The sequence below is a fragment of the Callorhinchus milii genome, unplaced genomic scaffold (assembly GCF_018977255.1).
Source record: "Callorhinchus milii isolate IMCB2004 unplaced genomic scaffold, IMCB_Cmil_1.0 Scaffold7, whole genome shotgun sequence".
Classification (NCBI taxonomy): Eukaryota; Metazoa; Chordata; class Chondrichthyes; order Chimaeriformes; family Callorhinchidae; genus Callorhinchus; species Callorhinchus milii.
In genome coordinates, this window is record NW_024704748.1 from 27168965 (window position 1) to 27184031 (window position 15067).

Here is a 15067-nt window from a genome sequence, read left to right on the forward strand (position 1 = left end):
TGTGAGAGAGAGAGACAGTGTGTGTGAGAGAAGGGAGAGAGAGAGAGACAGTGTGTGAGAGAGAGACACAGTGTGTGTGAGAGAGAGACAGTGTGTGAGAGAGAGAGAGAGAGAGAGAGACAGTGTGTGTGTGAGAGAGAGAGACAGTGTGTGAGAGAGAGAGACAGTGTGTGTGAGAGAGAGAGTGTGTGTGTGTGAGAGAGAGAGAGTGTGTGTGTGTGAGAGAGAGAGGGTGTGTGTGTGTGAGAGAGAGAGAGTGTGTGTGAGAGAGAGAGTGTGTGAGAGAGAGAGAGTGTGTGTGTGAGAGAGAGAGAGAGAGTGAGTGTGAGACAGAGAGAGACAGTGTGTGAGAGAGAGACTGAGAGAGAGAGAGAGAGACAGTGTGTGTGTGAGAGAGAGAGAGAGACTGAGTGTGAGAGAGACACAGAGAGAGACTGAGTGGGAGACAGACAGACAGAGAGACTGAGTGTGAGAGAGGGGATGAATGAGAAGGAGACTGAGTTGACTCGGGTTCTGGGGAGAGAGACAAACACACTCATACAAGGAGATACAGAGTCTGAGAGAGGGGGTGAATGACTCAGGCCTTGGGGGGGGGTTGGGGTGGGGGGCGCAGAAAGAGTGACACAGAGAGTGAAAGAGAAACAGAGATAGAAAGAGAGTGAGAGAGAGGAATAGAAACAGAGAGAGAGAGAGAGTTCTGTAACCCGCCATCCACATAGCGAAGGCTCAAACCCACACTTGTTGGATGTCAAATGACCAACTAGTGACTATCGTTTGTGGGCAGTGGGTGCGGTGCGGTGAGTGGCTCCAGGGTGACATGTTTGGCAATGGACTGTCGGAATCCAGCCCCCCCCCCCCCTGTGCCGGTCTCCAGTCCGGGTCCTGACTAGGAGGGGCCGCAGTGTCCCAGGGCACTCACTGCTGATGGCAGCACAGCCCGGCCCGGCTCATCGGCAGGTCCTGGAAGGGCCGACCAGTCACTGGGGGCCGGGAATCCTCCCCCTCGGCTCCTGGTAACCCCACAGCCAAAGCCCTAACTAACGGGGAGGGGGGTCCTCGCTGGACAAGCAGCGGGAAAGCTGCCGGACAGTGATATCAATGGCCGAGCTGTGTGGGTTTAGGTGGTTAGACTCCCGCGGTTACCCCAACGCACACTCTGGGGTCCCCCCAAGCCTTGGCTCCTGCCAACCTGCGCCTAATACTTTCCAGCATTAAGTAATCAGGATGTATTCCTCCAGGGAGAGAGAGAGAGAGTGTGCATCCCATTCCAGACCAGGGGACATTTGTGTACACGCTATACAATATGTGTATCTCTGATTTGTGTACCCGCAATGTGTTTCTGCGAGTCAGACACACGATTGCCCCCAAAAATAAAAATCTCTGCAATCTTCTGCCTGGGAGCGAGAGACTGAGCCAAGCTGAGATGTACATTTTGAGGAAACATTATCATAATAATAATCCTCGCATTTGATACAGTGCCTTATCACGTCTTCGAGACGTATCAAAGCGCTTCACAGAATTTACTGTAACGTGAATTGACTGCATTGTTAAAGCGGGGCAGAGGAGGGGTGGGGTCTAAGGAGTAATTTCTGGTTTCTGTGAAGTTCGGGTTCTGCAAAGTTCCTAAAATCTCAGTAATTCAATGTTCCGGCACATTCTTGGCTTGAATGTGAGCCAAACAGAAGATTTAGGGCAGCACATGTCCCCTCAGTTAGGCGGCTAATTCTAGGAGCTTCTCAAATGTTTTTTAAAAGCCGTAGTTGGGGGTGGGGGGGTGATGGGAATTTTGTATTTAGATTCTAGGCCGAGACCCACAGAGCAAAGGGAATGGCAGAGCGGAGGAATGGGATTGGGGGATGGGGAGAGAGCAGGGGATTGGGGTTAGGGTACTGGGAGAGAGTAGGGGATTGGGGTTAGGGTACTGGGAGAGAGCAGGGGATTGGGGTTAGGGTACTGGGAGAGAGCAGGGGATTGGTGTGGGTGATGGGGAAGGAGTAGATTTGAGTAGAAAAAAATGGAGTTAAACAAATGAATGGCCTCATGTTGGGAGGAAGTCCCGAGGTGTTGGACAGTCAGAGATTTGGACCCAAGCCGGGGTTGGGATCAGGAGGGTTGGCGAGTGGGAGGATGACCGAAGGTGTGGTCAAAGAGGAAGGTCTTGAGACTGGCCTTGAAGAAGGCGGAGGGAGGAGCATCAGTTGCATCTGATGTGTTTGAACAATGGAGTCCAAGGATTATATTATGATATTGTGCGCTGCTGCTGGAATTTAGAAAGCCGTGCGCAGCAGTGCAGGTTTCTTCCCTTCCGCTTCTCACCCTGTGAATCCCGAGAACCATTCTTCAAATATTGAGCTAACTGTGTAAACACTGGTGTTGGCTCTGAGCTGCTGCTGTGGGAAGATGGTTCCTGTGCTCTAAATCTCCGTGTGAGTGTCGTGCTTCCCTTCCTGGGCTTCTTATAATAATAATAATCCCTGCATTTGGTACAGCGCCTTATCGCGTCTTCAAGAAGTCTCAAAGCGCTTCTCAGAATATATTGTAAAGTAAATTAACTGTATATTGTGTGGGTGAAACACAGTAGCCAATTGCACAGTCGTGTGGATTGAGTGACCATATTATTATTGTTAGTTTTATTTAAGGGATTATTACCCCTGAGAAAAGCGATCCACCAATCAACTGACTACCGGGTTCCTACTTACTGCTGGTAAACAGCGGTGTGTGGAGAAGGAAACTTCCCAACAGTTTCGCCCACCCGGGAATCGAACCCCGGTCCTCTCGCTTGCGATGCAAGTGCCCTAACCCCTCTCGACTCTCTTCCCCCTCCTCGCTCCCTCCCTTCCCTCCCCTCCCCTCACCCTGACCATTTCCCCTCCTCGCTCCCTCCCTCCCCTCCCCTGACCATTTCCCCCCTGCTCGGTCATGACCCAACTGTACAGCGCCTTGGGACGTCCTCCTGACGTGAAACGCGCTTTATAAATGGAATCTTGTTGTTGTTGTTGTTGTTGTGTTGAGCTACAGGACTCCCAAGATGGTTCCTATGTTGTAATCTCCTGCTATATAAATGCAAGTTTATTGAATATTATGCAATAAGTGTGATTTACCTGGAGGTATTGCTGTGGGTGTGAGCTCAGTTACTGCCGCATTTCGTCCACAAAGTCCAGTCACTTCACTTTACAGTGTATCCTGTGAAGTGCTTTGAGATGTCTTAAGAAGTGATAAGCTGCTGTATATCAATATAAAAGCGCTGTATTATTATCATTATGCTGTTTACCTGGGAGCTCAGCACAGACTGACGTACACTTTTGTCTCAGGCAGTGGAGCGTTTGATCCACCCACAGCTGTGTGAGCGCTGCATCGAGTTCCTGGATCGGCAGGTGGTGCAGCAGATAAACGGCCGAGCGGAGCGGGCGAGCGAGGAGGTGGTGCACGCCTTCATCCTGGTGCACACCAAGCTGCTGGCATTCTTCTCCAGGTGACACGTTTCCAATACATCCCCAATTGCCTTTCAATTGTTAAACAGATCTTTATTACAAGAGGTTGGGAACAATTAGGCTGGCTCATTGGTACCCACCTCTTGCTGCCTGTGGCATCACACTGTTTCGTAAATGAGTCCAGGATTCAGCCATGCCTCTGGTAACACCATCCCACCTGTTAATAACTCTTTTGTAAGGAAATACTTCCTGGTTTCTGCCCTTCCCACTCCTGACTTGTGTCTTCTGTGCTGTTGCCTGCGCCTTGGAACGTCCTCCTGACGTGGAAGGCCCTATACAAATGTCATTTTGTTGTTGTTACATTAGTTTTATTTGAAAGTACTGTTCTACTACGGTTACTTTCTCTGAACATGGCCATTTTAGGAATAAACCAGTGTTAACCGGTGCTCAATAGTGAAGGTCGCTTGAAAATCATGACTGGGATTCATTGGCCTTCCTGTATGTGAATTGTGAATAGAAATAGCCCCATTAATGCTCTAATGTCACTATTGCTAATCATGCTTTTAATTCCTGCAGAGCATTAAATTCATTACCATTACTATTAAATTCTCCTTCCCATTCCTCTCTGCAGTCGTAATGCCAGCTCTGTGAAGCCTTCAGACTTGCTCTCGCTCATCTTAATTGCACAAGACATGTATCCTAGCAACGGCCAACTGGAGACACAGGCTGGCAAGGTGAGATTCCCTGGATTTGTATGGGGAGAAGGTGCTAACGGAGAAAGATTACACGTAAAGTATTCTGGGCTGTACAGGCAGTAAGTTTACCAGCAGTAAGTAGGAACCCGGTTGTTCCTGAATTGGCGGAACAGTTTTCTGGGAGTAATAATCCCTTCAAAATAAAAAAATAAATAAAATGTGGTCACTCAATCCACAACTGTCCGTGGGACACTGCTGTGCGCAATTGGCTGCTGCGTTTTGCCCACAAAAATATACAGTCACCACACTTTATATTCTGTGAAGGGCTTTTAGAATTCTCGAAATATGAGAAGGGACTATATCAAAAGCAAGGATTATTATTATTATCTGTGCTGAATAGCTAATCTCAGCCAGCACAGTGGTCAGGGCTGTAACCCCCCCCCGGAGCTGGGGAGAGGGGAAATCAATTGTACCCTCGTCCTGATTGCTCTCCTGCTGAAATGTCTCTACATTAACACTGATGCTCATTTGTGTAACAGGATGTAGAGGACCTGACGGTGGCTGAAGAGTTCCACACACCTCAGTCTTCTCCCAGTCCACACGGAGCAGGTACTTGTGAGAGTTCTTGTTCATCTCTGTTCTCTTTCCTGGAATTTATAAAGTCAGCATAGATCCAGAAATGAGTGTTCCAGCATTCATGCTGTCTTTCGGGTGAGATGTTTAACATCTGCATGTTGTGTTGGTTCAGATTAATTCGAGGTTCCCATGACACTAATTTAAGGAAGAGCAGGGTGTTTTGGTGTATTCATCAACATTCCTCTCTCACCCTCAAATTTACCTGAAAAGTTAAGATTCCGTTGCTGTATTTGAGTGATCGTGGGGCAGATGAGCTGTCACTTTTACCTACTTATGCCACTCCACCTCGGAGAAACTTTGTGTCATGCACTTTGAGATCTTCCAGCTTGGTGAGCGCTATAACGGTGGCCGTACTTTCAGTTACAACGCTCCGAAAATCTGGAAAAATGTTGTTCTATTCCTCCGCCTTGCCCCCTCTTTCCCCATCTTCGGGTTGCGCCTGAAGACCTTTCTCTTTGACCATGCCTACGGTCACTTCCCCCCAGCTCGATGTTGTCCTCCGCCACTGTCAAGTATTCTGGGGCGTTACCCTGCATGAAGGGCGCTGTGTAAATGCAAGCTGTTGTATATCAGGCGCCAGCATGATTTGTATGTAGCCATTATAAAGAACTCATTTTAACAGTTCCTAAGATAGCCTTGCAGCACGATCTGCTGATAGCATTTCTGTGAGGGGACCCACATTCACGTGTCTTTATGAGCTTCTCTTTATAGCATGTTTGCATTCTCTTACAGTCACACTCTTTAGGATATTAAACTCTCTTTCTCCGCTCCTGCTGTTTGAGTGCCCTACAAACCTATAACCTCTGACTCGGGTCCTCTCTCTTCAGGAGACCTTGGGATGGCAGGGAGCAGCTCACACACATTCCAATTCACTGACTCAGAGATACAGGTAAGTGATGGTAATTTATGCCCTGATTGTTACTTACTGTCCTATAGGACAAGTTAAACCCAAAAAGTCTCTGCTAGTTTCTTTTTCTCCATTTTTTCTCACCATCATGTGACACTATTAATAATCTTTGCATTTGATTTAGTGCCTTATCACATCATTGAGATGTCTCAAAGTGCTTCACAGGATGTAGTGTAAAGTGGAGTGACTGTATTTTGTGGGTGAAGCAATATTGAAAAAGAGAATAAAGTTTTCCTTGGTGTCCTGATCAACAATCATCAGATAAATTGGTTGTTCACTCCTGTATGGGTGTGTGGACCTTGCTTCCAATATTATAGGCACTTTATCAAATACAAGGATTGTTATGTTAAATATAGTGTACGCTATCCGGTTTATTCCTGCAAACTAGGGCTAACATTTGAGAGGTGTCTTGTGTGTCTAACTGCTGGTTGGACCACGGATCTGTATTGCTGGGGGAATGGGGTAGAGGGGCATTGCACACTACTGACATCTCTTTGCTGTGTTTAGATTGCTGAGGACACAGTGCAAGCAGCTTCAGAGAGTTCTGTTCCCAGGAGGATCTTCCTTGATGCTAATCTGAAGGAGCACTACTGCCCCATGATGCCTCACAACATGTACTGTATGTCCCTCTGGCCGGCCATCTCACTAGTGCTCCTCACAAAGGTCAGCAGGACTCATGATCAAAGCAGTTATAGATATAAGGGAGTTTCCTCCCCCTCCGATGTTAAATGCCCAGCACCACGTTCCATCTGACAGGGAGTGATGCCTCAGACACCACTGATCTACTCTGCTCCCTTCCCCTCCTGTTCTCTTAAAGCTTACCTTTCTCTTTTCCTGTTCCTGGTATGTGGCCTCTGGTGCCTTACCCGAGAAGCTCAGTGGGACAGCACTCTGGATTCTGAGTCAGAAGGTTGTGGGTTCAAACCCCACACAGGGACTTTGGACTCCCAGTCTGGGCTGACACGCCAGTGTAAATTAGCTAGTTTTGCAGTTGTTCACTCTCCCAAGTCTGTCCTGTGAGTCTTTGGGTCCTGATTGGGTGTGGGGTGTGGGGGAGAGAGGAATACAAAAGTGATAATGAACGTGGCCAAATTGGGTAGTTTAAAGATCACATTTTCCAGTTGACGTGTGAAGAACAAAGCGGTGACTTACAGCTGGGATGGTTGGGCCAGGTTTCACCGATTCACATCTGTTTGATATCTGACAGATCCCGTCCAGCCACGTCGCTGTGTCCCTCCACCAGCTTTTAGACGCATTCACGGTGCTGGAGGCGAAGCTGAATGAAGGACAGGAAGTTGGGCACGCTCCTCGCGCTTACCCAAACATGGCGGATCTCCGGCACAGGATGGACAAATTCATCAAGGCTGTGGCAACCCGGGAGCGACCGGTAACAATAACAATAATAATCCTTGCATTGTGCGTCTTAAAACATCTCAAAGCGCTTCACAGAATATACTGTAAAGTGGAATGATTGGGTATTTTGTGGGCGAAACACGGCAGCCAAGAGATGCCATTTTATTGCTATTTGACTTGTTTTATCTAAGAGTCACTGAGGTAACGGTAGTAGCCCAGTTTGTCTGTGTGGCTGTTTCACTCTTGTTGATGTGTAAATTGTGAGGAGGGAGGAGGGCAGAGTGAGATGCTCCTCTTGCCCACAATCAGAGATTGAGGGATTGATTTTGTGGTATTTCTTAATTAAGAAATCAGGAAGTGCGTGACACTGGCTGGTGGGAATGTGCTATGGCTTGCTCTATTTTGGCAGCGGTTTTCCCTTCAGTTACCAGAGGCATCCTCACTTAGGTTTCTTAATTAAGAAATTTGAGTGAAGCAATCCCTCAAGAAATATTGTGAAATTGGTGCCTCTGTTTGAAGCCACCTTTGGTGCAGCAGATTGCAACATGTCCAATGCCCCTCTCCCCCCACCAACTCTCCCCGCCCCACCCCCACACCCAAACATATGTCTATAATGCCTGATGTCTTTTGATCTTTTTAGTGCAGATCGTGGCATCAAGCCTGTAAAAGCTAATGATGTGTTGAATCATTGTGTAGTTGCAGTACGCCTGGGCAGACTTCAAGAGCAAAGCCTTCTCCAAACCTGACACTGGGAACCATCACGAGTGAGTATAAGTGGAAGGTGCTTCAGATATTTGCTTTGTGGACTTATGTGAAGGGGGCGGAGACTCCTGGAGTAAGAGCTTTGAATACCGAATGTTTCCCCAACTCTGCTTTGCTTTGGCACTTCGGGATTGTGTTCAGTTGCAGGATGCCCTTTGGAAACCTATCCCACAATCCCTTCGCCTCGCTCCCTCCCTTGCCTCCTTCAAGGCATGTCTCAAGACCTTCCTTTTTGACGTGGCTTTGGGCACCCTCCTAACCCCACCCAACCCTAACCCCCACCTCCGCCCCCCCTGATCCGAACTGTCTGCTCGGGTCCAACTCCATGACTGTCCAGCGGGACGCCCTCCCGACTTGAAAGGCGCTGTGTAAATGTAATGTGTTGTTGTGGTTGAAGCTGAAGTGGCATCCAGTGGTTGGAAAGATACTGCTTTCCTGACGTGCGGAGGATGAGTGTGTATCAGCTGCAGTTTTTGCGTGATTGACCGTGTTGACTTCCCTTGCAGTCTATTACAGGCCTGTCGTAACGTGAAGTCCCAGCTGTGCTCGGTGTACCAACAGCGCTTCCTGCTCAGGGCTGGCAGGGAGTGTCAGCACCTCTCCTCAAACCTCCAGGCCAGAGTCCTCGAAACTGTGCAGTATGTATTCCACCACTGAGCTTCCCTTCCTGGGACTGGGCTGCTGAGCAAAATGTACCCTTTCCTAAGGAAATGAGGAGATAAATAGTGTTCGGTTATTCCTGTTAATTGGCTAAATTGTAAGCAGGGATTTAAGTTCACGATTGTCACCGGAAGAAATCAGGAGAAGTTAGAATCAACTCTTTCCAGCAAGGTTCCCTCTGAGATCTCTTGTGGATAAAGGGATATGGTGTTAAGGCGGGTAGGTGGAGTTAGAATAGATCAGCCATGATCTTATTGAATGGCAGGGCAGGCTAGAGGGGCTGAGTGGCCTACTCCTGCTCCTGATTCTTATGTTCTATGCTCTTCGTGACTGAGGAACCGTAGCTTATCCATTCATTCCTCACAGCTCTAACAGTGGTAGTTAGCCTCGTTGCTCTCCTCTGCTCCCGATATCCCTTGATAACCTTGATGGGGAGGCAAAGGCAGGTAATTGGAGTTGAGGTATAGATCGGTCATGATCTTATAGAATGGTGGAACAGGCTCGAGGGGCTGAATGGCCTACTACTGTTCCTAAGTTCCTGCCTCTAGATTTTCAACAGTTCCCAATACAGGATAATTAGCAGAAATTTCATGCTGGAACCAGGTTTGTAGCTCAGTGGTTAGAGCACTTACCTCGCAAGCGAGAGACCTGTGTTCAATTCCCAGTAGGGCGAAATGTTGGGAAAGTTTCCTTGCTCCACACACCTGTTTACGTAGCAGTAAGTAGGAACCCGGTTGTTAGTCAATTGGTAGATCGCTTTTTCAGGGGTAATAATTCCTTAAAAAAATAATTAATTGGTCACTTCTATCTACGACTGTTTGTGGAACACTGCTGCCACGTTTCACCCACAAAATACAGTCATTACACTTTACAGTGTATCCTGTGAAGTGCTTTGAAACGTCTCGAAGACATGATAAGGCGCTATATCAAATGCAAGTATTTTTATTGTTCCAGGAATAAATGGGACAGTGCTTTGTATTGTTGGTGTCAGTGCTCTCATCTGTTTGTGTCACTTTCAGAGGCAAGCTGATGGACTGGAAGGAATTTCTCTTAGTGAAGAGCAAGAGGAACGTCACCATGATCTCATATCCATCTTAGTATATCTACATCTCAAAGCCCTCCACACAATCTCTCCCAATGTTATTATTATAATAATAATTCTTACATTTAATACAGCGCCTTACCATTTCATCGAGATGTCTCAAAGCCCTTCACATGATGTACTGTAAAGTGCAGTGACTGTGTATTTTGTGGGCGAATTTGTTCTGTTATATACAACCTTCCTGTGCAGAGATGTGGCTGTGACACTGAAAATTGTGCAAGATTCAAATGAACCTTTCTCGCCGTCCTTCCCCTTTCTGAAAGAAAGGAGCAGGTCCCTATCCTGCTCTCACTCCCAGGGATGGGCTTGTAACGAGACAAACTCCTTAGTTGTTCTGAACAAGAATTGGGATTGTACTCATCTTTTTTTCGAAGCCCTCTTTATATCAGCCATTTTCTCCTTGCTCGTCCCATTGTTCACTCATGTTTCAGCGATTTATCATTGTCTGCTCCCACTCTGGAACTCCATCTCGGAGTCCCTGGCCGCGCCTGCCCCCCTTCCCACCTTCAAAGTCTTACCTTTTTGTCTGTTCTTTCCATCCCCCAAGCATAGGCTCAAATTGTCAGGCGCTTTGAAATGTCCTCCTGACGTGAAAGGCGCAACATAAATGTAAATTGTTATCTTTAACCTGGCCTGTACGCATCTGCAAGATTTTCCTGGGCTGATTCATTTCATCTATGTGGATCGGACAGCGGGTCAGATGATCGCACCTGCCATCAACATGATTGAAAAACCCACCTCTGAGCTGGGGAAAGGGCCGGTGGCGGCTTTCATCAAAAACAAGGTGACTCCCTAGTGCAGAGCAGAAACTTGGAGAATCAGCCACTGGTTGGGTTTATCAAGTCCTGTTTCAAAGGCTTTAAGTTTTCATTTGAATGGGCCTGGCAGCTGTGTGAGTTCGGGAGATGGCATTTGAATATGGGACTGACTTTCAATTTTGCATTTCTCATATTCCAATCCGGAATACCCTCCCCCTATTCCCTCGCTCGTGTCCAACCCATCCGTTATGTAGCGCTCCGGGACGCCATCTTACATGAAAGGTGCTATATAAATGCAAGTTGTTCACGATAAGAGTCGAGATAAGTTCTAGATAATAATAAAAAGCTTTGCATTTGTCATAACATCTCCATGTCACTGAGATGTCTCAAAGCGCTTCACAGAATATATTGTAAAGTTAATTGACTGGCAAATGATCCACCAATTGACTAACAACCGGGTTCTAACTTACTGAGAGGTAAACAGAATTGTGTGGAGTAAGGAAACTTGCCCAACATTTCACCCTGCCCGGGAATCAATCTAAACATTCTTTTTCTCGTGCCCTTGACATATCCTTCACATTCCTTAGCATTGTAATGCTTGCAATTACATTTGATTTGTGTGAGTTCCCTTCTCTCTGCAAGAGTGGAAACTCAGCACTGGTCATGCACGGATCGGTACACTTGCCAAGCCTTGTTACAGTGGCAATGAATTGTGACTTGCTTTGTTGTCTAAGCTGTGCGGGCCTGTCTTTAACAACGCACCTTCTGTGTCATTAGGTGTGGTCTCTGGTTGGTTTGGGACGCCGGTACCTGCAGAAGGGATACACCACACTCACCTTCAGGGACGGAGATTACTACTGCTGTTATTTCCTCTGGTTTGAGAATGAAACTGTAGGTATCGATCAGATGTTTTAGTAAAGATCAGAAAAACTCCTCAAGGTTGAGAGATCTGTCAGCCTTCTCTCACTCGCATAGCAGTGACTGCCCTTTGTTGCTCAGCAATGTCATGAATAATATATAATCTATTCAAAATACAGTCAAATTATCCACAAGCACCGAGGGTTGAAGCCCCACGTCGGGACTTGAATAACACAGTCTAAGCTGAATGCAGTTCTAGGGATGTGTTACATTGTCGGAGGTGCCGTCTTTTGGATGAGACATTAAACCTGTCTGCCTGTTCAGGTGGATGTTAAAGATCCTATGGCACTATTTGAAAAGATAGGGGAGTTTCTCTCTCTCTCTGTCCTGGACAACAATCCCCCAAATAAAATTGGACGCTCACTCCATAGCTGTTTGTGGGACACTGCTGCGCGCAATTGGCTGCCTTGTTTCACTCACAAAACACAGTCACTGCACTTTACAGTGTTTCCTGTGAAGCTCTTCGAGCCGTCTCGAAGACGTGATAAAGCGCTAATTAAATGCAAGGAATATTAGTGTTATTGTTATGAACTCCCTAATCCTGGTTCTGTCCCATTTTATCTTCAGGGTTTGTTCTGTTCCTCACTGAAAGTTTCCCTTCTCTCTGATTCTTCTCCTTTCCATTGCTCTTTCTAATATCAAAACTGCTATTAATTCACTCACCTGAGGTTTGAATTGTTTTGAGATGTCCTCCTGATAAGTGAAAGACACTATATAAATGTAAACTGTATTGTCTTTCTTGCTTTTCTCCTCTGATTTTAATCTGTGTGACCTTGGCAAGGAACCGTCCTCCATTGCACTATTCTACTCTTCCACACTGACTGACTGACTGATTGCTCCTGCATTCATCCAGTCTGTCAGATCCTTATCTCCTGACACTTATGAATGTCTCACTAGTATTGCCAGAAAAATATACCTCCACCTTTCGCCTGTCTCTCACTTCAGCTTCTGCTACTCCTGGTCAATCTTTCCCTCTGGGTAATATGCTCGTCATCATCCTATTCTTAACATGATCCCTCTTGTTCTTAATCTGCCACATGGCTGCTAAACGCCAAGACACTACCCGCGTGAAAGGCACAATATAAATACAAGTTGTTGCCGTTCTATCCTGTTAATTTGCAACATTATGGAAGCTGCTCTTTTTAAATCGACTCTCAAATTATCATTGAAAGCTCTGGCCTATTCGTTAGTCATCGCTGATTTGCTGCTCTGCTGGAGATCTTGTGTCTCTCACACTCTGCTCATGATACAGTTTACAATGATATAGCACGTTTCACGCCATGTTCCTGGAAAGGAGGGAAATGGGCAGCTGCCACTGCTTGTGGCTCTGCCCTGGTCAGTGAACAGTGGATTATGTGTATTTTGCAATGTTAGCTTGCCTCGTTCTGGAGGAAAGTAATGCCTCGTTCCAGAGTTGGTTCTATTTGCCTTTGGATTGAATGGCTTTCTCTGAGCACTCTCCCTCAATCCCTTTGCTTGGCCCCCTCCTTCCCCATCTTCAGGTCGCACCTAAAGGCTTTCCTCTTCGACCATGCCTACGGTCATCTCCCTCCAGCTCGGCATCGTGCCCCGCCATTGTCAAGCATACTGGGACACCACCCTGCATGAGGGGCGCTATGTAATTGCAAGTTGTTGTTGTCTTGTGTTCATGTCTGGAGGACCACCATCCCCGTACTGCCCTAACCTGAGTGTTTCTCTCGCCGTGTGCCCAGGGATACAAGCTGCCAGGTATTGAGCTGCCCATGCTGTCTGACGACTCAGCACCCATCGGCATTTTAACTGGAGACTACTACAGGTACACAATCAGAGCCTCAGCAGGGGTGAGGTACAGGACTGACTCCAGCCTGTGTGGAGCCTGGTTATAGAAAGAGGTGTATTGGTGTAATAGAACACCAGCTCTCTGGGGAGGAGGGGAGGAGGTTTATACACACTGCTCTGGAGTCAGCAATCTCTTCTGTAACATCCAGTGGTTAACTGAGCCACATGTAGGACAGGTGAGGGATTGGTCACAGGCCAGACAAGTTACAGTCCGAATGCCCTCACCCTATCTGAAGGGAAGATCATCAGAGCTATCAGTAAGGCTCCTAGTGCTTCCTGGGACCAGTAAAATCTGCACCAAGAGGCCAGGCTATCAACCAACATCCCAGGTTCTAAGTTCCAAGTCCCCTCATGGTGCATAAGCAATGTCTTGGCTTACCCCTGGGTGGTTGGGATGAAGGGGGTAAGAATTCTCTCGTAGGTTTCAAATAGTCTTGATCATGTATGCCATTACCCCGGTACCATATTACCCTTTGTACTATTAGCCCTAAAAGCTGGTCTGTAATTCTCAGCTTCCTCCATTTTATCCTAGTACAGAATGTGTTTTGAACCTTGGTGCAACCCTCAGTTTAGGTAAGGATCCCAGGCTTGTGCTATAGGGCTTTGCGGTGTCTGAAGTCTCTAATGTGTGGCCTCTCACTCTCCCCCAGGAAACTACTGCGATATTACAGCAAGAACCACAGCTCGGAGGTGATCAAGTGCTTTGAACTGCTGACCATCCACTTGGGTGTGGTCCCCACGCAGTTCATCATTCAGCAGTGCTGTGATTTAGCTCGCAAGCTGTGGGAGCCCTCCCGCATCCCACTGCTCTAAGGCAGCAAGAACAGCAGCTCAGTCTGTGCTGGAGAACAGTGGTCTTTGGGTGGTGGTGGGGGCAACATAGGACCAGGAGTAGGTCATTCAGCCACTCAAGCCTGTTCCCCGATTCTATTAGATCATGGCTGATCTGTACCTTAGCTCCAATTACCCGCCTTTGCCCCTTATCCCTTGATACCCTGACCTAACAAACATCTCTCCACCTCAGTCTTGAAAAGGCATCCACAGCCTTTTGGGGGAGAGAGTACCAGATTTCCACTAACCTTTGACTGAAAAAAAGGAAGAGGGAAAGGAGAGGGATCCCTAAAAGCTGCCTTGATTAGCTCCATCAATCCTCATTGACTGTAAGATCATTCAACCTTGAGCAAGGTCATTGCAGGTCAATGGCCTCAGGCTGCTATTGGGCAGGGGAGAGCCTCATTGCACCAGGGATCATCTGGTCCCAGCTCTTCTGACTGGAATCAACTCTCTTGATTTTGTGCAGCACATGGTTGAGGAAGAGTACCAGAACAATGGGAATTCAATGACACGTGCCCACATGTGTGGCCTGCCAGCCTGCCAATACATTACCAATTGTAATGTGGGTTTGGTGTGGCCATCTGGTCGGGTGGACAGCTGGTTGAATTTTGCGTTGGACCCCATAAAAAGGTCCAGCGACTGGACAGCCTGCACTTGTGATGAGTTGGTAATACAGTATTGATACTTCACCATTAGGTGTCACCATTAAAATGGTGAAGCTTTGTACTAGACCAGCACTAGTCTTGTAGCTCCAAAAGACATGTGGGGTAGTGTAACCACCTTTCTACACTTTGAGTCCTTGAGTATAATCTTTGAACAAATTCCCAGCTTCAGAATTGTGAGATCCAGTAGGAATGTCATCACTCACTGTTGTGCTTTGTATAAAAATGTTTATCTCCTCCATCTTCTTTCTCTGCTGTAATGCTGAAATTAATAATAATCCTTGTATTTGTTATAGCGCTTTATTGCGTCTTTGAAACGTCTCAAAGCGCTTCACAGAATATACTGTAAAGTGAATTAATTGACTATATTTTGTGGGTGAAACACGCAGCCAATTGCACACAGCAGCGTCCCACAGACAGTCTTTGATTGACCAAATTATTATTTATTTTTGAAGGGATTATTACACCCGGAAAAGTGATTCGCCAATCGACTAACAACCAGGTTCCTACTTCCTACTGGATAAACAGAGG

The 15067-nt window shown here is 47.0% G+C and overlaps 1 protein-coding gene across 1 annotated transcript; it reads left to right on the forward strand.

The window, feature by feature from the left end:
* Positions 1-3311: 3311 nt before the first annotated feature.
* On the forward strand, positions 3312-13948 carry hps1 (HPS1 biogenesis of lysosomal organelles complex 3 subunit 1; the record flags this gene model as incomplete). The annotated part of the gene is given in 13 exon segments (XM_007905672.2): positions 3312-3472; positions 4063-4165; positions 4666-4735; positions 5590-5651; positions 6177-6332; positions 6877-7056; positions 7719-7786; positions 8291-8422; positions 9464-9529; positions 10186-10330; positions 11082-11195; positions 12935-13017; positions 13691-13948. Coding segments are annotated over 13 exon segments (1503 nt in total), but the record flags the coding sequence as incomplete, so codon positions are not given.
* Positions 13949-15067: the final 1119 nt, after the last annotated feature.